This window comes from Cydia amplana, chromosome 7 (genome assembly GCF_948474715.1).
Source record: "Cydia amplana chromosome 7, ilCydAmpl1.1, whole genome shotgun sequence".
NCBI lineage: Eukaryota > Metazoa > Arthropoda > Insecta > Lepidoptera > Tortricidae > Cydia > Cydia amplana.
Window position 1 is genome coordinate 1,326,921 of NC_086075.1, and position 25,510 is coordinate 1,352,430.

A 25,510-nucleotide genomic window follows, 5' to 3' on the forward strand; every position below is an offset into this window, starting at 1 on the left:
CATTAATGTGATTCGCATGCCGCTCCGGTGTGTGAGCAAGACAGCACTATGCACGCTAGAGATGTCCCGCTCGCACATCGAAGCGACTTTCTGATCCGCATCCAATGTGAATGCCTTAAGCCGAACGCAGCTTTTAAAAATACAGTCGCCATCAGATATATCGTAGCGGCCAAAGAGCTCACAAATATCTGAACACGCCTTTGTTATTAAGCCGTTAGAGTGCGTGTTCAGATATTTTAGAGCACCACGGCCGCTCCGATATATCTGATTGCGACTGTACTGCCACTTTTACTATACACATTTGATCATCTTTAAATCTTGCTTTTATATCCCAGAATAAGTTCAGTTACCTACTCCAATTTGTTCAAACGAACGTTCAAGCAATTAAATTTCAGTACAATAGTACGAGGTCTCTATCCCTCATATTGACTTTCATATTGATTGTAACGGTGACAAGGTACGAAAAGGTACGTAAATTAAATTATTTGACTGAAAAAAATTAGAATGAAATTGGCTAATCGAACTTTAATAATACAGTCTATTTAAACACAGCTTATTTTAAACTGCCATCAACACACTTACGTTATTTTATGTTTTTTCACAAAGCCTGTAAAAAAACCAAACAATCAGTAGACTCTTACGTAATTTACCTATTTTCACCAAACAGACCCAATTCACGTATTTATAAATCACACGTATTTCTGTTACAGTCCAAACACTCCAAGGCTTGGCAAATCACCAAAGTCTTGAAAGTTGCGTGGCGGTTGCTAGGGAACCGTATGATGGTTGTCGGTGGCTGTCAATGTTTGTGTTGTGACGTCAAAATCATGTTTAGATTAGAGAGCGCGACGAGACAATTAATTATACTGTGTTTAAGAAAATAATTATTTTCATGCCGCGATTTTCTATATGACGTCTCTGCAGAAATGAAATAAACCGAACGGTTTATTTCTGGCATAATGACACATGCCTCATTTAATTGCGAATAGGCTTACTAATGAAGAATTTAAAATTGTGTTTGTAAATGTATTTACATAATATATACATACATAAGTAAATGCTGCTTGTTTCGGGCGTTCTCGCTCTCTAGTCTTCACCCTGCTTTATCTTCAAGTGTCTGCATTCACGAAACCACCGAAAGGGGAAAAGTAATTAATTTTAAAACAACATATCATAAACAAATAGTAGTTTGTGTTACAAGGGATCAAAATGATATATTTCCGTCAAGGGCATACATTGAATTCTGAATGAAGCGATGGATTCTAAAGTAGAATCCTGAGCGTAATGACTAATGAGGGATTCAAGTGTTAACGCCCAAGACGAAATAATTTTGATACCGTGTGACACATACTGCTTTTCACATCAACTATGAGGAAAATAAAAAAATCTTAGTGTTGACACAATCTGATGCTTACACAGATTATTTAAGCTAAAAAAAGAATGTGCAAAAAATGTGAAAATTGTGCGCTTGAACAGAAAAGTGCCACTTTGATCCCTCCTAGCAGGGAAGAAAAAGCTCTTTTCTGAATAGGAGGTGTGAAAACGTAATTTAAACAGTTGGTATGTGTTATTGCCTTGATAGGCAACGTAGAAAAGAAAATAGAAAACTTACTTTCTGTTAAGAAAATTTCATACAACCATTTCATTGGTATCATTATTATGTCTACAGATGTAGTGCATAATTGTTTTCCACCGTATTTTCTCTGAGACGTTCGTATTTGTCATACTACTTCAGTCAACCTCAGTTTTGTACCGAGACTGACTGAAACAGCAATTGAGACACCTTCGTACGTTTCCGTGAAAATACGAAGGAAAATAATTATGCACTACATTTGTACGCTAGGCGATCTCCACAAGATAACGGTGTTATTTTGAGTTCACCTCACATCTGACGCGCCGACAATCAATCAGCCAGTTTACATAAACCTGACAGTTTTACTATTTGACGAAAGGTCGCGTGCACGTGCTAATATTTACCTTCTTAGATAGATAATCAGGTTTATGTGACGTATATTTAAAGCTAACTTGAACCTTGATTTAAATTTTGCGTCATTGTTTTGGAAAACTCGTGTTTAAAGTCCAAAAGTCAAAACTTATGTCCAAAAATGCACGAATGATCCAAACCTTCACGCTATTCTCTTTGGAAATGGAAACTTAAACTATGAATATTGTTATAGTCACTCTTAGATAGTTTATACAGAGATTTCATGTAAAATATTAGATAGAAAGGCTAAGATCTGCCAGTAGACTAAAATTAGGGCTAAGAAATATGTGTTTTAATTAGAAGAAAATTTGTAGTAATCTAGTGAACGTTAAAATTGATCCTCACTTGTGTGTGGCTACCACCAGGTTAGCACTGACATAAACGCTATCGAGAACGTAACTTTCTATGCATCTGACTCGTACTCGCATATTAGTGCGAGCGAGATGTATAGAAAGTAAATTACGTAGACGTTAGCGAAATATGTCAGTTTTGACACTGTCAGAGCCCTATATGGTACGACTACGAATCATCGACGTTTAATCGTAGATATTGTGACCTAGTTTAGTTGTATAGAAATATGAGTTTCCCAAAGTAATGACGACAGCATGTTAAACGTAATTTAGCTGTAAATAAGGACTAATTTTAATTGACAATGAATGATCAAAATAACAGCTACCAGTAGAAAAGAGCTAACTTTTTCTTGCTTGCTGTTTAGTATGCGGGATAAGCAGGAGTCATTGGAATTCTTACCGTGGTCAGTAATACATAATTTACACTGTAGTTGGGTAATGTGTGCTATGTTGTGGGTAGACACATTGAGAAATTTGAACAGTACAATAAAATGTCGATAAAGCCAGTGTCTACCGCGAAAATCGTTTTTATTTTATCAGCCTCTCTAGCGCTTGAATATATAGAAAAGTTAACGAAATGTTTCGTGGTAGGGCCTTCGGAACGACCCGCCTAAGAGGAACTTGCGGCGCGAGGCAGCTCGGTGTGTGAGAACGTGACTCTTTCGAGGCAAATGCACGCGCGGCCTCGATACCTCAGGCTGCAGTCAGCAGCAGAGATAGTTGACCCCCCCTGCAAACAAATTTCTATGCAGTGGGCTATTTTACTCTGGAGCTGACTGTACAGTGAGCAGCAGAAGTTGCTAAGCGGGCGAGGTGTTCAAAATGATCTTGACGCGACTTTATTGTTCAGAGAATAGAGCGTGTCAACTTAGCAACTTCTGCTGCTGACTGTACGTCTTCACGGACCGAGCTGCCTCGCGAGGCATATTCTTGCTAGGTGCCTCCTTCTTTATGGTCGCGCCTATTCTCAAATAGCGAGCGAGCGATTTCAGGTTTTTTTAAAAACTCTAATATGAGAAGGCTCTGAGTCATCTTTGGACATTTAGAGTATTAGACTGAATTAGGCTCAAATACATATATAATATATCTATCGATATTTGGATTGCTGATGAATTTCTCAATGCTGTCCGTACTGTGTCGCATTTTTATATGGTCTTAGATTATATTATATAAGTACTACAATTATAAAACTGTGAACTACTCACTGCTTACTAACACTTCACTGTATGTATAATTTTATATACGTGTATATTTCTTCGATAAGGTTACTTGGACATTTTTTTAATTCATAATTTTAGGAGCTTAGTCGCTTATCTGGACTTCAAGAATAGATGTGGAACTTAGGTGCGATTTGTAAATGCTGTCAATTTCCGGTCATCCGTTATTTCTTGACATTTTGATATTTATAATTTACATGTCAAGAGATGTGGGTTTATTTTGAAAAGGTTCTAACAGCGTCTTGGTACGAGTGCCTTAGATATTAATATTAGATTATATGTTTTTTGTGTATTTTTTTTTTCAGTATATCCGTGTTATTCATTCACGTAAGCTAATATGATATGATGCGTTATTTTATTGTATATCCATGTGCCTATTCATATTACATATATATACCTAACAGGCACAGGTGTAATAACTGATAATGCCTGTGCTACCTGCTCAGAATATACATAGTATTGATACGCTAAATATATGGCTAAATCCTGTTAATTGTGTGCTAAATAGTTATATTATTAATCGATGTATATTATTTTAAACTTCAACGTTAATACGTACTACCTATCTACAGAAAAAAAATGCCTCTGAAGCATGGTATAATAATATACTCCGCCTGGTACTCTCTTCCGAGATTCGCGAATGACCTAACTGTCACTTGCCTACGTCATCATGCTGTTTACAGGTTCTCAAACTTTAACATGTGGGAGAATTTTAACCAACGGTGAAAATGATTTTAACGGCATTAATTTTAAGTTATTCATGTAGAAACATAGTAAAATAAAACAAATCTATACTGCCCTTTTCACTCCTACTCTTACAGTTCCGAATAGAACAGCCAACCATTTTCGTAACAAAACATTAATTACCAAGCTTACGACGTGAAAAGTTTGGAAAACACTGCGACTGCTGACACTGAGCGAGAAGGAAATAACAATTAACACGCGTTCGACAAGGATGACGGTCAGGGACAACATGGCGGATTGTCAAATGTGACAGCGCTATCCTATGTTGCCAGTAGTGTAAACAGAATTACCCGAACGTCTGAAATTTCTTTCGTGAATCGGAAGATATTGCTAACGAATAATGAAAAATGACGTGTTATTGTAAAATTTAAGATAAAATACATATAAATGAAAATTATAAAATTATAAAGAAATATTTTAACTTATTAACCATAGATATAATGTACCCATGTAACATGTTATGTTGAAATAAAGTGGCAATGTTATTGTGACGTAGGCAAGTGACACTCTGGGAAGAGAAGACCATGTTTTATCAGACTATGCTCTGAAGTCAAGATAAACAATCAAGGAATTTGATTTCTGTGCCATTATTATCTTGTCACAGTGACATTAATATGAAAGTCGGTAGGGTTCTCATATTTATTGTCACTGTGACAAGGTACGAAGTGGTACAAAATTAATTCCTTGACTGTACGTGTACCTTCGTTGATTCCTTGAGTGTTCTTGAGTGTGCTTAATCCTGTTGTAAGTTTTACATGCGGATCTCATATTTAAAATACATTGGTAAAATCGTAATAAAGGAAATATCTGAAACTCAACTCAAGATTTATTAAAACGCGTAACATTCTTTGCAAGTCAGTCTCAAGGCGACGTAGATGAATTCTGCTAATGAACATCAAGACTTATAAGTATGTACCTACATCTAATGGATTTTTAGTTCCTCATAGCACCAAGTGACCTTGAATGTGCCATCATTAATAGACCATTCTTAAACCTTATTGCAACGGCATAAAGGCTACCATTGGTCATAGAGATCGTGTTTATGAAGCCACGAGCGGTACCACATCCACACAGTTAACTGAATTATTTTAAACCATATCGCGAAGACATAATGTCCACCGATGGTCAATAATGTTGCTGTTGTGTACATTTCTTCACTTTAATCCATTAGAATAAGGTGAAAAAAAAAATGTACATAACATATACATATTTATGAACTAGACTGTACAGGCTTTCAGCTTTGTTGAAACGGGCATGACAATAGCGGATCCGTCTGTCATGTGTCGTTAATGCTTTATCACACGATGATGTCATTAGCGAAGTGAATGGTTTACAAAAATAGAGCACATTTAAGCTAATTAGCTTACCACAGCTAAGTTTTTTTTCCGTGAACTTAGCACTGATTTCGCAGCGGTATTTTCGTAGTCATGTGACGTTGCCACACTCTGGCGCATGACAAGTCAGTGCAGAGTTACCTTGGACTCTGTTAATAAACTAAAGTAACTATTTATATTAAAATTATTTTACACGTAAGTAGGTACCTACTTATTATTAAGTCGAATAAACGCTCGATTCATGTATGCGCCAGTGTAATAGTTACTTGTAAACCAATAATAATAAAAAAATCGATTCCAAAATCCTCAAAACAGATCGAAACGTGTCAAATGTTTATTTAAAATGTTTGAAATAATTATAAATTGTTCGAGTCTCACGAGAATATTATAGTTAAATTAGAATAACTCTATCTAAAATCCACCGAAGGTCAATTAATTTCGGTGGATGACTGGATAGAACGAACTTTGTAAAAAAAAACTATTTTTGTTTGACCTTTCTGTTGAGATACCGCATTGTGTAACATACAGACAGACAAAAAAGTTGAACGTTTGTCATTGAACTCGGTGTATTATTGCTTACCTACGTGTGACGTCACTGTCACAGTCACAAGACCACGCGTTAATCGGTATTTTCCCTTTGTCATTTGCTCATTACTCATTTGTAGGTATTTTCCTGTTTTTATAATATCCCTTTTATAATTCGTTATTTAAAAGACTGAATAATATTTGAAGAGTCTAAAAGAAAAACAATAGTAAGTATTAAGTCAGCTATTTAGGAAATAGATTTGTTCCTCATGTTTTTCTAAAATAATTGTAAAAGTCATATCTACACTTAATGTTATAAAACAAGTTTGTTTTATAACATTTCCTCATATCATCATCATAATTATTCCTCTTTTACTTCTTTTTATTATGGTTTTAGCAATAAAGCATTTGCATATCTCTTCGCAGAATCATCATAACGGAACAAAATAAAAGATTTTATCTCAATCGATTCTGCGTAGGATCGATCGATTATGTTTTGAGATAAAAACCAAAACATTTTCTAGACGTGAGATATCGTATACGATATCTCACGTCTAGAAAATGTTTTGGTTTTTAACATAAGTTAATTAGTTAGTTTGGTTAATAACATAAGTGGACATTTTACGTTGTTACAACCTCTTTTTATGTTAGAGACACATAAAAATCACTATAAAATCATTCACATCGCACGGGATGGGATTAAATGATATATCATTTAATCCCATCCCGTGCGATGTGAATGATTTTATAGTGATTTTTATGTGTCTCTAACATAAAAAGAGGTTGTAACAACGTAAAATGTCCACTTATGTTATTATTAAATTGAGATAGAATTAAAAAGTGTGTAAGAAAAGTGTGCATTGCATATTATTATATGCGCAATATTCTGAATTTCGGTGGATCTTATGTCTGTTCGATGAGGTTTATTGCCAAAATTAGAAATACAATACAGCCTAAGTAAATATTTACAACTAGCTAATTCCCGTGACTTCGTCTGCATGGAATGATGATGATGATTGGTGACAATTGTCTGTCTCCGGTCCTCAATCTTATCTCCATAACAATTTTCATCTTAATCGGTTCAGTGGTTTAAACGCGAAGAGGTAACAAACAGAGTTACATCCGCATTTATTAATATTAGTTGTAGTTACTAGTTAGCCATTTTTCTGAAGGTTTCACTTTTTTAAAGTCATATGTACGGTTTTAAGTCCTATAAAATCACGTCTTTTATATGTATAACCATGCAGTACTGTAACTAGCACAGTTCCACTAAATGCTCATTAAGTGATGGTATTCATTACCATGTGATGGTTTCTGTTACACATAACGGTATCCATTTATTCTTACAGAATGACGTGCTTCAATATGGAAACCAGGTCACTTACTATCTTTGTAAAGAAGTATTCAGATCATATGACATAAAACCGTAACTGTCACTTAGTTACCAGTTTGGCCAAATCCTCGGTATTAAGCACGATATTTTTTGTCATAACCTTCTAGAAATTGGGACTATAATCCCGTGTCCCAAAATGGATTTTGGCTATTTAGATTCTTGCGATTTTCGAGAAGATCGTGACTGTCGAGTTACGATACCGCTAATAGTAAAAGTGCTACAAAATATTTGCGTAACTTATAACGTTTGTCATCTGTCGTTAGCGCTTTTTGATGACAATGATCTATATGTCAATTTTAAATAAATAACAGGTTTGCGAAACTGGTTTGCTTCTGAAAAACCCCGGTTTAAATTTCCTGTTGCAGATAGGTGGATTTATTTTCCCGTTTGTAACACACTTGACTTACCAATTATAGACCATAAAGCGTTGCAATAAGGTTTAAGAAATGTCAGTTAAATGCCGATTGGTATGTGCAGTTGGCGTAAGCAAAATACATTCTGCAAAAAATGTCGCTCTGTCTACGACAGAAATGGAGTATAGCGCTTCATATTTAATGCATTGTTATTTGTTTTAGCGGTTTTTATTGTATGTACAAGATAAACTTATATTATGTATGTATTTTCTGCTCACTGGAAAATTCTTAAATAATAAATATTCGATTGCTATAATAGTTACAGCATTTTATTGGTTTTAAATGGTCCTTCGCGGCATAAAGTCCATTTTACGACTACGGGAAATAGCAAATGGTCTATTACGCGTGCTAAAAGCTATAACGATTTTATAGCATTTTCAAAGGAGTTTTACTAAAGTACCTATAGCATGTGACGTAGAAATAACCAGCAAAAATCACTACGTCCTTGTTTTGGCACGTCCGGGACTATGTGTACTGATAACATTCATATTACGTTGGCACTGTTGTTAACTGCAGATATTATGTGTTTATGCAATAATATTGCACATCGGAGCGCGCAAAAATATTAGTCTCGTTCATTTTAGATCAAACGAAGGCTTGATCTCTATCAACCTTTACCGACCTTTAGAGGTACCGATTTGATGTAGGTATCCATGATACAAACACCGTGGAGGCACAAAGGATTAGCGGTTGTGTAGGATTGAGGGGAGAAGGGATTGTGCCTTTTGGCCGCTTCGCCGTCTAAAATAGTGTTTAGTTTTGTAGACTCGAATCTAATGTAAGTTAGTATATAAGCGATTTATAATATGGACATTATGGATCTTGTTGCCTGATTATTTTTTAAAAATAAATAAATAAAATTAGTTATGAATGGGCTAGCAATACAAAATATAGATAGAACCGGTTGGTTGGATGATGGAATGATGCAAAAATGACTACCAATTTTGTCTTGTCTTTTCCTTATTCTTAATGAGTTTTTATTGCTTGAAAAAAAAAACAAGGAAAGACTATATGAGCGCAAAAACCTCTCAAAGATTGAAATAATTTGAAATGGTTGTGTTTCCATAAAATACACATAGGTATACAAAATAACAAAACCGAAAGGTTCAAATTTAAAAAAGAAGTCAATGCCAACGTTGGGAACACACCCAATTATATTAAATATTATGATTTGTGTTTTAAGTAGTCGCACTGATAAATTATAAACTAAAATAGATGTCATATACTAAAGAAAAAGTGACCAAGCCTACCAGTGGCGGAGGCCGGCTTGGAATGAGCGTCTTCAGCTTAGGGTGGAATCACATCTGTCAGCATCGAGCCGCATTTTATATATGAGAAATTGCTCGTTAGTATGAAGATCGCATCGGAAAGCCGAAAGCATGCGTACGCATCTTCATACTAACGAGCGATTTCTCATATATAAAATGCGGCTCGATGCTGACAGATGTGATTCCACCCTTATGCTGCTAACGCACGCCCTGGCTAGAACTCTGATAGGGTACTGCACAGGTCCAGGGCATTATCCGCGAAGCTGAAGGTGAAGACGTGTTTCTTTCTTTAGAATATGACATCTATTTTAGTTTAGGAGTCAAGAAATTTGATTTCAGTGCCACTTTGTACTTTGTCACACCGATAATTACATTGATTTGTTATTGAGACGAGACACGAAGTGGCACAAAGCCCGCACAAATCAAATTCCTGCAAATAGAAACGACATTGACATTGAATAATACTAGTAATTACGTATACAGTTATTTCAGAGGCATTTAATGAAAACACATTTGTTCTCATTATCAGATTCTATAACTTCGTTATCTAAATTATTTTCCTTATCAGTTACCTTTACTGTTAGGTTTAAATAATTATAACTTTGATTATTTTGAAATTTCGCATGAAAATCAGATATATCAGCTAGCTTCAAATAGATAGTCACGGCGAAAGTGGGCAAATATATCGTAACACACCTTTGTTACCATAGAAATAAGGATGTGTTCCGGTATATTTGGCCACTTTAGCCGTCACATCTACCTAATGCTGACTACTATTTAATAAGGTATGCCATTGCTTGAAGGTTTGTATTTACTCGTAAATTCTTCCCAGATTCATATGGAAAAGATATATTATATTTGTTTCAATAATATGTATTCTGAGCTGAGCTATTTTGTATTCAATGAGACATTGTTCTAAAAAATGAATACATATGCCGTGGTTTACCTAAACCACAATACGTTATAGCAGTCATTTATGACTATTTGAATGAATAACACGAAACTAACAATCGGCAGCAGAGTTCACCAAGCGGTAAAGGTGCAAAATTCTCCAAAATTATCTGAGCACAATATATTGTTATGTGGTATGTGATCTGTAAGATCGTGTAGAGATTATTTTGACCTCACCGTCTGCTACTTCTGCTGCTGACGGCACATAATGAATTTAATTTCTGTGCCATTTTGTACATAGTCACTGTGACCATATTAAAATGACCTAGTCATGTTGATTGTCACTAAGAAATTATGAAGTGGAATAAAAAACATTTCTCGACCGTACAGTAAGCTGCAGAGATAACTAACCCCCTGCAAATAAAGTTTCTATGCAGGGGGGTCCAGGTATCTCTGCAGCTTACTGTACATGCACAGATATTTTATATCAAGCGTGTAATAAGAAGACGTTGCCATGTCGTAAAAGATAATCAGCCTTTGTTATAACGCCGTGAAAATACTCGTATTTTATTGTTTATTGACTGTTTCCGGGAAACGAAGGTAAAGTGATTGATAGTTTTGTGTGTTAAAACTTTTATCTAAAACTAGACCCAATGTACTTGAAAAGACACTTGAGTTGCTTCAAGGTGGTATTAAACACACATAAATACTGACAGGCGCTGCCTCTTCGTGCTACCTATAGCATGGGAAAGAGCTACAGTCACCTGCAATAACTAGTTACACAACGTAGGCCGCAAAAATATCTGACACGTTCTTATTTGTAGAGCCATAAGAGCGTGTCACATATCTTTGCGGCCTTCGAAGAGTAACATATTATTGCAGGTGTCTGTACACTTCCCCAACGTCCGGACACTATTGTCCCGTGTACTACGGGTAAGACTTACTACAAGGAACTAGTAAAACTTATACTCGAAGTTTTCGCGTGAAGTAGTAGCTAGTAGCCTAATTTATAAAAGTGTTTCTATAAATATACCTATCAGTGATTTTGTGCGTGTTATATTATCAATATTTGCTTTATGATGTCTGTCCTTTTGACAAGTACAAATAATAGCTTAAATGTCCCACTGTTATGTAATGTTACGTATTGTTTCATGCACACTACTAAAGAGGAAAACTCATAAATATGACCATAAAACTTTATTACGGAACTTAACCGTGTATATTTAGAAACTATTGTGTCGTTACCGTTATAAATAAAGTTAACTTAGAATTTGAATAAAATTAACGTAAGTAGATATTAACACATTCATTGCCACCCAGCCAAACATGACATCCGCGCCAGGCCACAAAAATTTCGTCATATAAAGCTGTTGTACCACGATCCTGACTATTTATCGGGTCGTCCGGCCTGGGAACGAAATCATAAAATACCCGATAGTCGGGTTTTCGGCACTGAATGTGTTAACGCAGTGTTAATGTTGTGAACAGTTGCTATCAGATATATTGAAGCGGCGTAAGTGCTCTAGATAATGGAGGCGTGTTCAGATATTTGTGAGCAGCGTGGCCGCTTGCTCCGACATATCTGATGGCGACATGTAATCATGTCAAAAGTGGCCTGTGCCCAGCAGTGGGATATATAGTTGGTCAAACCAATTTTTCAGTAAATACGAACAAAAAAGAGTATACTCATCCTTTTCTTTTGGGTGCTCGTATTAGTGTAAGACAGAGATAGTATGATTTTCTTTGTCTATGTTTGAAATGAGACAGTCCTTTGACAAACTATATGCAGTTGCAAAGATGGTGCCATTAAAGTATGCCTCACCAAACCGTATTACTACTAAAATAATCACTAATCACCAATCATACCCTTCTCTGTACCTATAGTTTACACTCCTTGATATTTTTGCATAGTCAAAATTATGCCCAGGATATTTAAAAAGGGCATACAGGTTCATAAGGCAAAAGTACGATTCTTTTAGTCACTGAAATCAAACTATAAGTAGTCACTTAGTCAGATACAACATATATATTTCCTTGGCCATACATAAACAAAGGTATGTATTCAGAGTTTCAGACCCGTAGATATCGCAACTGAATTTATCAGACCCAATATAGATGATCCGAGTCTGAATTCAGTTAAGTCTGCGAAAAACCTACATACCTTTTAAGAGAGATCCCTTTTAGACCTTTCGTAACTCAATATTAATTCAGTCAATTGAAATCTCCTAACATGCGTAAACCAAGTGATCTAACCAAAGCATTGTCATAATAATAGCCCTGTTTATCAGCTATCTACCTCAGAACCAAAAAGACCCAACTCTTCCCTTTCACACTCTATTATACTACTTATCGCTATAGAATAATGGCGTAGAACCGCATGAACGTTTAAAAAGCCTGAGGATATAATCTACCGCGAATACCGAGGTTCGCAAGTTGCGGGCATATTTCTCTTTTACTACAATTAAGGCATAGAGTGACAGAGAAAAATGCCTGCAATTTAAGAACTTCGGTGTTCGCGGTTGGCCCCCAGGATTTGATAACACGCTTAATTTCACACAATTGAAGTGATTCACTGGATCAGGTGTGAATTCGCTGTATGAAGCGTTAATAGTCAATAGTCAAAATATACTTTATTCATGTAGGCCTAGCAACAAGCACTTATGAATCGTAACATACTTATAAATTATCTTAAGCTAATTATCAGAGCAATTTATTGATGTTATTATTTCATAAGAATAGTTTACACTGTACGGAATCCTTGATTAAAACGTGTAAAAATTAAATATAACCACTACAATTTTGCGGCAGCCTCCTCTTAACTGTTGCTTTATTAATGATACCTTATTTAGGTAGTAAAAATTGATTCAAAAAACGATAGCTATATAAGCCTCGGTGAAGGTCGTGGTTAGGCCGTTGTTACCATTATTTGTATAATACCCAATTGGTCAACGTGAAGACGAATATTGGAAGAACTAACATGAACCCTAACATGGACACACGATAAATCTGCCAAGGTTGCCAGTGAAATCAACTAGACCGAACACACATATTTTTATGTATTCCGCAAACTGGCTCATCGTTACCTAAAAATCCAAAAATGACAAACAATAAAAGTTTCAAGCAATGAAAATATCACAACCAATCATACTAGAATAGAGCTTTTGTTATTAACAATTGATTCAACTTTTTTAAAGTCGTGCAATTTTTGGCATAGTAAAGGGGCCAGGGGGGCATATCCCAAAATGTGGAAAGTTGTCAAAATTGCTGACATAGCTTAGAAATTCGCACATTTTTGAAACCGTTTTAATGTACATATTTACCGATAGTTCTCTTCGCGGTTTTTTCCCTAACCAACGATAACTGTTATCAATATCAATAAGAATAAATTACAATATCGTACTGTTATCTTGTGCAGTTGACGTCAAAGATATGTTTACACTTTTGCACCTTACTCCTTTGTAATAAGGCGAAATTATAAATATATCTTTGACGTCGACTGTATGTTACATACGGAAAAATTGTTTCACGAAGGATTTAGGTCGGGATTCCATAGACACCGAAGTCAAAGCTATAATTTTGCTAGAAATGTAACTTACACTCAGGAACAATGACAACAGGTAATTTTGTTCAATTCTGCATACAAAGAGATACACGCATTTCGAGTGCTGTTATTTTTACTATAACTTACATATATGTATAATTAGATACTTTGAGTTTGAACCAGTAACTGGCAACGTCTTCTTGTGAAAGAACATGAAACAACCTATAAATGTTTTAAGACAAATATTCAATTTTAAAGGGTGTTTTTGGTGTTTATTTTTGAAACTGTATATTAGGTTACCATTTACTAGAGATCGACCACACTAAGTTTTCATGCCAAGTGGCAATCCTATGGGATAATATGTAATTATGCCACTGCACTGCAAGTCAGTGTAAACTTAGCGTGGTCGGAGTCTAGTAAGTACATATGTTATACATATATAAAATGGTACCTAATTCCTTTTTATTTAAAATAATCATTATTTACTGTGTTATTATGGTATTGTATGAATTTTTATCAAAATATAGCATCATATCATATACTACGTTTAAGCATGATCCAAAAGTTTATTTTAATCGTAGACATAAGTAACAAGAAATTATCAAATTCATAACTCCTGAAGTCTTTAAGATAAACTTTTCCATACTAGACAATGTATTTAGAACTTTCTTACTTTTTGCGAATCTCCAATATTTCTTGGTTATGTCTATGTTTGCATCACTTATTAATCATATTTCCAGTCAAGCAGTTAATGTATATTGTATACATTCACTTTAATTCCTGATTTTTCTACCAAGAAACTTATATATATATACACCCTTGGAATTTGCGCGCAAACAAATGCTTGAGGAGCGAAATATGACCTTGAGTTCCCGTATGTACCTACTCCATCCCTTCAGAGTGACCCTTGGAAATAGCTTGATAACTTTCAAGGAACTACATTTTGCTAACTTCAACTGGTCCTGCAAAAAGGTCCAAAACATTTTTCATTCGTGAATCTCAAACGTTTGCCTTGCATTCAATCTCCAATAGCTTCTTAAATTGAATCATAACCACTTGGATATTCTAACTTGATTTCTGTATAGCTTCGTCGCTGGCGTGATTCTCCGTGAACGCATACCAGCTTTCGAGCGTATGCTGTGGCGCGCGTGCCGCGGCAATGTCTTCCTGCGTCAAGCTGAGATCGACACTCCTCTCGAGGACCCGTCTTCCGTAAGTTCAAGCCACAGAATAAATATAAGCTTGTTACGAGTTTGTGATACTGCGAGCCATACCAGCTTTCGAGCGTATGCTGTGGCGCGCGTGCCGCGGCAATGTCTTCCTACGTCAAGCTGAGATCGACACTCCTCTTGAGGACCCGTCTTCCGTAAGTACAACCCACAGACTAAAAATAAACTTGTTACGAGTTTGTGATACTGCGAACCATACCAGCTTTCGAGCGTATGCTGTGGCGCGCGTGCCGCGGCAATGTCTTCCTACGGCAAGCTGAAATCGACACTCCTCTTGAGGACCCGTCTTCCGTAAGTACAAGTAGTACAACCCACAGACTAAAAATAAACTTGTTACGAGTTTGTGATACTGCGAGCCATACCAGCTTTCGAGCGTATGCTGTGGCGCGCGTGCCGAGGCAATGTCTTCCTACGTCAAGCTGAGATAGACACTCCTCTCGAGGACCCGTCTTCCGTAAGTACAACCCACAGACTAAAAATAAACTTGTTACGAGTTTGTGATATTGCGAGCCTTCTTGCGAGAATTCATTAGTCGCTCAACAACGCGCGGTTATTCCCCATATTTCTAACCGTCATTTTCTCCACAGTCCGACCAGGTGTACAAGTCGGTGTTCATCATCTTCTTCCAAGGCGACCAGCTGAAGACGCGCGTCAAGAAGATCTGCGAGGGCTTCCGTGCTACACTCTACCCGTGCCCCGAAGCGCCCGCGGACCGACGTGAAATGGCCATGGGTGTCATGACACGGATCGAGGATCTTAACACGGTATGAACATCCAAAGACCCCCCTAAAACTTCCGTAGCAAACGGTTGGGTCTCTTACTAGTGTCCCTAAGTCGTTGGTCTATCTTATGGGAACTGGTGGTAATAAAGAAGACCTGCGAAGCACCCGCGGACCGACGTGAAATGGCCATGGGTGTCATGACACGGATCGAGGATCTTAACACGGTATGAACATCCAAAGACCCCCTCAAAACTTCCATGGCAAACGGTCGGGTCTTCTGACTAGTGCCCCTAAGTCGTTAGTCTATCTTATGGGAAGTGGTGGTAATAAAGTAGATCTGCGAGGGCTTCCGTGCCACCCTCTACCCGTGCCCCGAAGCGCCCGCGGACCGACGCGAAATGGCCATGGGCGTCATGACACGGATCGAGGATCTTAACACGGTATGAACATCCAAAGACCCCCTCAAAACTTCCATGGCAAACGGTCGGGTCTTCTGACTAGTGCCCCTACGCGAAATGGCCATGGATGTGATGACAAGAATCGAGGATCTTAACACGGTAAGGATTTAGACACTCCAAAAACTGGGGTAAGAAGATCTCTATAAACAATATAAACTCACAGTTAATGGTTTATTCTATAGGATGTATTAGTCATTAGTCAATAACTTAAGAAAGCCATGGGTGTGATGACAAGGATCCATGATATTAACACGGTGAGAACTTCCAAATACTTCACACGAAGTAAAAGTTAAAGACCTACCTAGCTTCTGTCACAGTGAATGGTCTTTTACAGTACATATGGGGCTACTTTTCCGCACTAGTGCGTAAAATAGCACTTTTCGTGCGATGTCGAAACTTTAAAGTGCCATATGTACTGTAAAACGTTGTTCGATACACGTGCGAATAGGTAATTCGCAACTCGTGTCGATTTAAAACACTCCCTTCGGTCGTGTTTTAATTTATCGCCACTCGTTTCGAATTTCCTCTTTTTCGCACTTGTATCGAAAATAACTATAAGTCTGTTTTGAGATTATGTTTCACTATTGCTTTAATACAGTCGGCGTCAAAAATATGTCTACATTTTTGCACCTTATTCCTTTGTAATATAGCAAAAATGTAAACATATAATTGACGTCGACTTTACCTTTAAACATTAATGGCGTTATTCAAAAACGGCTGCTAACTTAATCAGTTGATGATCGTCGTTTGGGACAATCTATTGTTATGCCATAGAGAGGGACAAACGACCATTATCAGCTGACGTTTATGAATAACGCCGTAAAGTGTATATTACGTTGGTCCTGTCACAACTAATATCAAAACCGATAATTTACTTCATACATTATTAAAATACTGCTTTTAGCATATTGGGGTCAAATCATTATATTATAGCTTAGACAAATCACATGCGACGTGCACGAGCAAATGGCCTCGAGTGTAATCGCCGGTAAAAAGGTACGGCTTTGACACCGTTGTCACATAAAACATGTACCCATTATTGCGGGATAATTGCGTATGCGCAGGCCCTTAGCTATGTAATATGTTACGTTCTGAACATTATAAACATATTTATATAATTAATTACAACTATTTACATAATTACATAACGTAACTATTAGTCAAACCCGTTCCTTATCGCTACCGGTCAAAAGTGTCCATAATGCTCACGGCATTGCCCCGCTGGATGGCTATGGACAGCCTCTGCACCAGAAACGATTCGGAGCGGGGATCCTCTCCCTTTTGCCTAAGTATTTATATTGCTTGTCAAATACAAAGTCTTATGGGTTTTCAACAAAAAAAACTCGAATTATACTCTGAAAATTCTGAAATAGAAATGATATGTATTTGCTGTGTCGTGTACGTACCTAGAATACGTGTCTAATTCTAATACCATTTTTACAATATTTGAAAAAATCGTTTTTTTTAAGCTTAATGTAATTGTAAAAAATTTTTACTTACAATAAGTTTAAAAATTGAAAAATTTCCTCTCTTAGGTTGACACGAACTCACGACCACTGGAGGCACTGGATCACTAGCCCAGTGCTCTGCCATCTGAGCTACCAAGCCATCATCCATGGACAGCAAATATTTCCACCATATAGCCCCTTAGTGAGGCTTAGCGACATCTACCGTAATAGTGCTACACTTCTTAAACATTCTTTTTTTTTATATATGGCTCTGTATTAATTATTTCCACCCTCCAGGTCCTCGGCCAGACGCAAGACCACCGCCACCGCGTGCTCGTCGCCGCCGCCAAGAACATCAAGAACTGGTTCGTCAAAGTCCGCAAGATCAAGGCCATCTACCACACCCTGAACCTGTTCAACCTAGACGTCACGCAGAAGTGCCTGATAGCCGAGTGCTGGGTGCCGGCTCTTGACATGGAGACTATTCAGCTGGCTTTGAGGAGGGGAACGGTAAGATCACTATTATCCAACTTATATTCAACCTACCCTAGTTGTGACACATACTTATTCAACCTGGATGCCACTCAGAAGTGTCTTATTACTGAATTCTTGGTGCCAGCTCTTGACCTGGAGACTATTCAGCTGGCTTTGAGGAGGGGGACGGTAAGATCACTATTATCCAACTTATATTCAACCTGCCCTAGTTGTGACACATACTTATTCAACCTGGATGCCACTCAGAAGTGTCTTATTACTGAATTCTGGGTGCCAGCTCTTGACCTGGAGACTATTCAGCTGGCTTTGAGGAGGGGAACGGTAAGATCACTATTATCCAACTTATATTCAACCTGCCCTAGTTGTGACACATACTTATTCAACCTGGATGCCACTCAGAAGTGTCTTATTACTGAATTCTGGGTGCCAGCTCTTGACCTGGAGACTATTCAGCTGGCTTTGAGGAGGGGAACGGTAAGATCACTGTTATCCAACTTATATTCAACCTGCCCTGGTTGTGACACATACTTATTCAACCTGGATGCCACTCAGAAGTGTCTTATTGATGAATGCTGGGTGTCGGCTCTTGACTTAGAGACTATTCAGCTGGCTTTGAGGAGGGGAACGGTAAGATCACTATTATCCAAAATATTGTCAACCTGCCCTGGTTGTGGAACGTACCTTGAACTTATTCAACCTAGATGCCACTCAGAAGTGGCTGAATGCTGGGTACCAGCTCTTGACTTGGAGACTATTCAGCTGGCTTTGAGGAGGGGAACGGTAAGATTTTCCAACATATTTTCAACTTGCCCTGGTTGTGGAACATATCTTGAACTGGTTCAACCTGGATGCCACTCAGAAGTGTCTTATTGATGAATGCTGGGTGTCGGCTCTTGACTTAGAGACTATTCAGCTGGCTTTGAGGGGAACGGTAAGATCACTATTATCCAAAATATTGTCAACCTGCCCTGGTTGTGGCACATACCTTGAACTTATTCAACCTGTATGCCACTCACATGGAGACTATTCAACTGGCTTTGAGGAGGGGAACGGTAAGATCACTATTATCCAACTTATACCAACTTATATTCAACCTGCCCTGGTTGTGACACATACTTATTCAACCTGGATGCCACGCAGAAGTGTATTATTGCTGAGTGCTGGGTGCCAGCTCTTGACCTGGAGACTATTCAGCTGGCTTTGAGGAGGGGGACGGTAAGATCACTATTATCCAACTTATTTTCAACCTGCCCTCGTTGTGACACGTACTTATTCAACCTGGATGCCACTCAGAAGTGTCATTGCTGAGTGCTGGGTGCCGGCTCTTGACTTGGAGACTATTCAGCTGGATTTGAGGAGGGGGACGGTAAGATCACTATTATCCAACTTATTTTCAACCTGCCCTAGTTGTGACACATACTTATTCAACCTGGATGCCACTCAGAAGTGTCTTATTACTGAATTCTGGGTGCCAGCTCTTGACCTGGAGACTATTCAACTGGCTTTGAGGAGGGGAACGGTAAGATTTTCCAACATTTTTCAACTTGCCCTGGTTGTGACACATACTTATTCAACCTGGATGCCACTCAGAAGTGTCTTATTGATGAATGCTGGGTGTCGGCTCTTGACTTAGAGACTATTCAGCTGGCTTTGAGGAGGGGAACGGTAAGATCACTGTTATCCAACTTATATTCAACCTGCCCTAGTTGTGACACATACTTATTCAACCTGGATGCCACTTAGAAGTGTCATTGCTGAGTGCTGGGTGCCGGCTCTTGACATGGAGACTATTCAACTGGCTTTGAGGAGGGGAACGGTAAGATTTTCCAACATTTTTCAACTTGCCCTGGTTGTGACACATACTTATTCAACCTGGATGCCACTCAGAAGTGTCTTATTGATGAATGCTGGGTGTCGGCTCTTGACTTAGAGACTATTCAGCTGGCTTTGAGGAGGGGAACGGTAAGATCACTATTATCCAACATATTTTCAACCTGCCCTGGTTGTGGAACATACCTTGAACTTATTCAACCTGAATGCCACTCAGAAGTGTCTTATGAGTGCTGGATAACAGCTCTTGACCTGGAGACTATTCAGCTGGCTTTGAGGAGAGGGGGGTAAGATTACCCAACATACGCAGCATCAAGAACTGATCGTGAAAGGAAGACCAAGGCCATCTACCACACCCTGAACCTGTTCAACCTGAATGTCACTCAGAAGTGTCAGACGTGGCTCACTCCGCGATTTCGTCGCGTCGCTGCAACTACCTACTAGTACATGCGGCCCACACCAATTTTGGTGTGTAGCCATAGTAGTTGCCGCGCACCGCTACGGAACGGACGCCTGCTTGCGCTTGCGCCACCTAGCGATCATATCTGTCGTAATAAACGCGTTTTGTTAGAGAGTTAATCTTCTGTACCTAGTACTATTATTTATTCTGTGGAAGTGTCGAGAACGCTGCAAACAGACACTTTCAGCATACTTTCATGCACCAAGAATGTACAGATGGGATGGGTCATACTCACGCAGAAAAACAACCAATGTTTCTTCAGTTCCCAAAATGATGGCCTACTTTCTGGTTGTCAGTGATATCCACCTAACCAGCCCCCGAAGTACTTTGGCCCGTATCAAAATTGTAAAGATTTGTTAACTTTCGGGGAACAGGAGAGACTCCGAGTGTCTTATAAATTTTTTTCAACTACAATTTGCATTTTAACTATCTTCAGACTTATATCGACCGGGATATGAACCGTGATTACCTTTTGTATTGTTTTCGAGCTCCCGATATTTCGACGCTGTTACATGCATCTTGTTCACGGATAACTGAAGATAGCGGGTGGGTGTCAAAGTTGTGTAATATTGTTCAATATCGGGAGCTCGAAAACAATACGAAAGGTAATGACGGTTCATATCCCGGTCGACATAAGTCTAGTGAAACTAGCCGTGAATCATTCAAAACTGTAATAGGCTACATGACTAATTTTTTTTTATGGTATCAATCGATCGGGTTTGTTTTTAGGATCAAATGTCTATATGGGACCCATTGCATTAAAGTAACACAAAAGTCAGAAATTGTAGTCAAAGTCCGACAGTCGCACTTCACTCGCGAAACGCCCTATACAAAACGGCCAGAGGCCGTGACGTCATCGCCCTTCTTTTAGTATGGACAAAACAAGAAAATTGCGTTTTTGTCGGTGAAATATTGCGTTTATGTATATAGTTGCTATACAATATTTTTTTGTATGAGATGTAAGGAATCGAATGGTACCCTTACTTTTATCGTTTTTGGAAGTTAAAAAAAACTTAAATTTTGAAATTTTCAGGTCCTGTAATTTTGTAATTTTTCAATATTTTATTTTAATATCCACATTATTGTGATAAATTGCTCGTTTATCTATTTTACTAGATTTTGTTATAAAATTCAACATCAGTCTTCATCCCTATTAGCATTTTGTTACAGAAACCTTGTATTATTAGTTTTTCTTGATCAGGAACGTTCCGGAAGCTCAGTGCCGCCAATCCTGAACCGGATGGAGACTCTTGAGGACCCGCCGACGTACAACCGCACCAACAAGTTCACGTCCGCCTTCCAAAACCTCATCTACGCGTACGGTGTCGCCACCTACCGCGAGGTCAACCCTGGTGAGACATTCACCCCTATTCGCTAGGTGCTGCCCTCATTTTGGCGGACTTTATACGTTAAATCTTATGGAGTAAAATTAGTTAAAGCGGCTGCCGCTAGTACTAATGTCGGACATTCCATAAGATTACCTGTGTTTGTGACGATCAGCGCCACTTCCCCCTCCACCGACTTGCCAATAACACACCGTCAGGTGACAACCGAAACTCACTAATTACTACCACAAGTTCACCGCCATAGTGAACCATACTAGTACCAAAACAAAGTTTATTTTTTAGTAATTAGTGAGTTTTGGTTGTCACCTGACGACATTCGAAGGCTGGAAGTGACCCGATAAATCAAAATATTTTTTCATTCAAATTAGAACTCCACCTATGTCACATGTAGTTTCAATTTCAAAAACCCTTCTGCTCGAGTTATCGGGTTTGACCGCCCACCCTTCGATTGTACTCTGCCAAGCCAGTAGAAAAAGGTGCCAATTTTGAAAAATAAAGACGCAAAAGACCGATTTGCTATACTGAATTTCGCGCCTGTTCCCACTGACAAAGTTGGCTTGCTACCTTGCTAGAGTATAGTGACTATTGCGCGCGCACCCGAGCTGCACGGCCATTGTTAGTAGCAGAAATAGGCATTAATCGATTAACTTTTTATTCAACTAATTAATCGAATAAAAAAGTTAATCGTAAAATTTTATCGTCGATTAAATTAATCGCGATCAATTTAGTCGACCTAACATACGATTGAAATTGAATTAATCTGAATATTACTCGACAGAATTTTCGATTAACACGTTCACTGTCCCAACTGTTAGCTGTCAACCTTACAGCCTTTTAATAGAGGCTTGCGGTGACCCATATGTGAGGCACGGGACAGTGAACGTGTTAAATTTCGATTGAAAGTTGACAGATGGCAGCCAAACACTCATAAAAGTCGTCATGGATGTCGTTTTATAGGTTTCAGGGAGTGCCGGTTTCGAAAATGATGACTATTTTGCAATCCAAGATGTCTGCCGTGCACTTTGTCATAAAAACCGTAATAATGGGTGTCGTTTTATATGTTTTAGGGAGTGCCGGTTACGAAAATGATGACTATTTTGGAATCCAAGATGTCTGCCGTGCACTTTGTTATAAAAGCCGTTTTATAGGTTTTAGGGAGTACTTACCGGTTTCGAAAATGATGACTTCAACTTCAACTTCAACTTCAACATTTATTCAGCAAATAGGCCACAAGGGCACTTTTACACGTCAACATTGAATTTACATACAAGCAAAATAATAATAATTATACATCAACAATTATTAAATACAACTACAACTACCAAATCAGACTAACGTAATACAATTACTTAGAGATGTATAAGGTCTCTTAATGTCGAATTACATAAAAAAACTATAATAATAATATTAAAATAAAAACAAAACAGATACATGGAAAAAAAATCTAAACTTATTTAGAGGTGTAAATGTCTCTAAGTGTCAGAACTAAAAAATAACATAGTTTATCAAATTATCCTTAGAGATGTATAGGGTCTCCAAGAGTCACAATCCTGTATGATTAACACATTACGAGGAAAAAAAAAAACATACGAGAACCGAATGAGGCGTCTCACTGCAATTAAATTAAAAAATAAAGTTACTAAATATATTCGTGTTAGCTTAAACAGACCCGTCTCCACAAACAGCACCCGTTCACGAGTACGACGCGTATCTCAGCCATCGCCTCCCTCAACCTTCATTCGGGAAAGTGACAACTATACTATAATGAAACTGTTGTCCCCAGCTCCGTACACCATAATCACGTTCCCGTTCCTTTTCGCCGTGATGTTTGGCGACCTGGGCCACGGGGCTCTGATGGCCGCCTTCGGGTTCTGGATGTGCTACAAGGAGAAACCTCTGCAGGCCAAGAAGATTGACAGCGAGGTACGTTTCTATAAATCATAAATCATTTATTTTTCGTGATAAACTAGTTAAACATACAAAAGTAACATGATAAAGGTTATAAATTCATAATTACATATTGTTTACCACGAAATGGGCTCGCCTCAGCATAATGCTGACCCGAGAGTCGGCGCTGATCTTCCGGCGAGTCCATTTATTGTGGGCCAATTGACAGCGAGGTTCGTCCTTTATTTATACTGCCACTTGTATTAACCCTTCGTATGTCTAAGCACTGATCAGTGCGAATAAATTTAAACCTATTAGATTTAGATTTAGATTTATTTATTTCATAATATAAAATTACAATATAAATTATTTTACACTAATCTATACGAATTTATATTATGATCGTCAAGTAGGAAAATAACAATTGATTATAATTATACAAATGTCAAGTAATACACAATTTAAAACCCATTATAAGCAATCGATTAATTAACTAAATTATTAACAATGTCAAATAATATAAAATAAAAAAATATAAAAACAACAATGTCAATATGGCTAAGCTAAGCACGGATATCTCATAATGATCGTCAAATTAAAATAAAATAAAAAAATAAAAAACAGGTCAATAGAAAACTAAAATGATAAACAGGTCAACAGAAAAATAAATTACATTCAATTTGGATTATTACATGTCATTTCCATATATTCATTTACAGAATATAATGGATTAAATAAATAATAATAATAAAGACATTATAGGACATTATTACACAAATTGACTAAGCCCCACGGTGAGCTCAAGAAAGCTTGTGTTGTGGGTACTCAGACGATATATATAATATAATATACAAATACTTAAATACATAGAAAACAACCATGACTCAGGAACAAATATCTGTGCTCATCGCACAAATAAATGGCCTTACTGGGATTCGAACCCAGGACCGCGGCTTCACAGGCAGGGTCACTACCCACTAGGCCAGACCGGTCGTCAATACCTATACCTATTGTAATTACACAATGGATTTAAATTCATGCGCACTGAACAGTGCTTAGACATACGAAGGGTTAAAGAGAATTTGAAATAGAGGCGGATTGTCAAAGTAAATTATTAGCCACAGTACATTTACTGCCATCAAAAAGCGCAAAAAAGCGCTGGTGGCCTAGCGGTATGAGCGTGCGACTTGCAATCCGGAGGTTGCGGGTTCGAACCCCGGCTCGTACCAATGAGTTTTTCGGAACTTACGTACGAAATATCATTTGATATTTACCAGTCGCTTTTCGGTGAAGGAAAACATCGTGAGGAAACTGGACTAATCCCAATACGGGCCTAGTTTACCCTCTGGGTTGGAAGGTCAGATGGCAGTCGATTTCGTAAAAACTAGTGCCCACGCCAATTACTGGGATTAGTTGCCAGGCGGACCCCAGGCTCCCATGAGCCGTGGCAAAATGCCGGGACAACGCGAGGAAGATGAGTACATTTACTGCCATTATTCGACAGAAGATTAAAACTGTTAGAACGCTATTTGACTTTGATCTTTATTCTTTCACTGATATGTGTCAATTTGTTAAATGTAACACTGAGTTAGATTAGTTACTGAGCGAAATGAGCGAGTTAAATCTGCACTGAGTCGAAGAATGAGTGAGTTCAGTCAATCGTTCACTCGTGAACGACACATGTCTATTTACGATGACGCGCCGCACACGATAAGCGTGGAGCGTATCATAGAAGCGGTTGTCTCTTTTTATCGAGTGGTGTCAGAAAGTGACGTCTTCTTGATTAGCTAATACGATGATAAACTCGCCCATCATATGCCCGCAGATAATCAGTTTATGTATTGCTCTCATAGGTACACTGGCGTTCAAAAATGCACGGATAGATGTCGACCGTAATGCCTTAATATTACGGTTGAAACATATCCATGCACTTTTGAACGCCAGTGTACCTAAATGCAGTGCTCAAATAAAGACG

At 38.0% G+C, this 25,510-nt stretch overlaps 1 protein-coding gene across 1 annotated transcript in view; it reads left to right on the forward strand.

Moving 5' to 3' along the window:
• LOC134649346 (V-type proton ATPase 116 kDa subunit a 1-like) overlaps nucleotides 1-25,510 on the forward strand; it is a 65,521-nt gene that overhangs the window by 9,913 nt on the left and 30,098 nt on the right. The window contains exons 5-10 of the mRNA XM_063504057.1: nucleotides 2,700-2,738; nucleotides 14,746-14,872; nucleotides 15,477-15,653; nucleotides 17,815-18,027; nucleotides 21,504-21,654; nucleotides 23,432-23,571. Coding sequence (XP_063360127.1) covers nucleotides 2,700-2,738; nucleotides 14,746-14,872; nucleotides 15,477-15,653; nucleotides 17,815-18,027; nucleotides 21,504-21,654; nucleotides 23,432-23,571 — 847 coding nt within the window. The remainder of the gene's footprint in view (nucleotides 1-2,699; nucleotides 2,739-14,745; nucleotides 14,873-15,476; nucleotides 15,654-17,814; nucleotides 18,028-21,503; nucleotides 21,655-23,431; nucleotides 23,572-25,510) is intronic.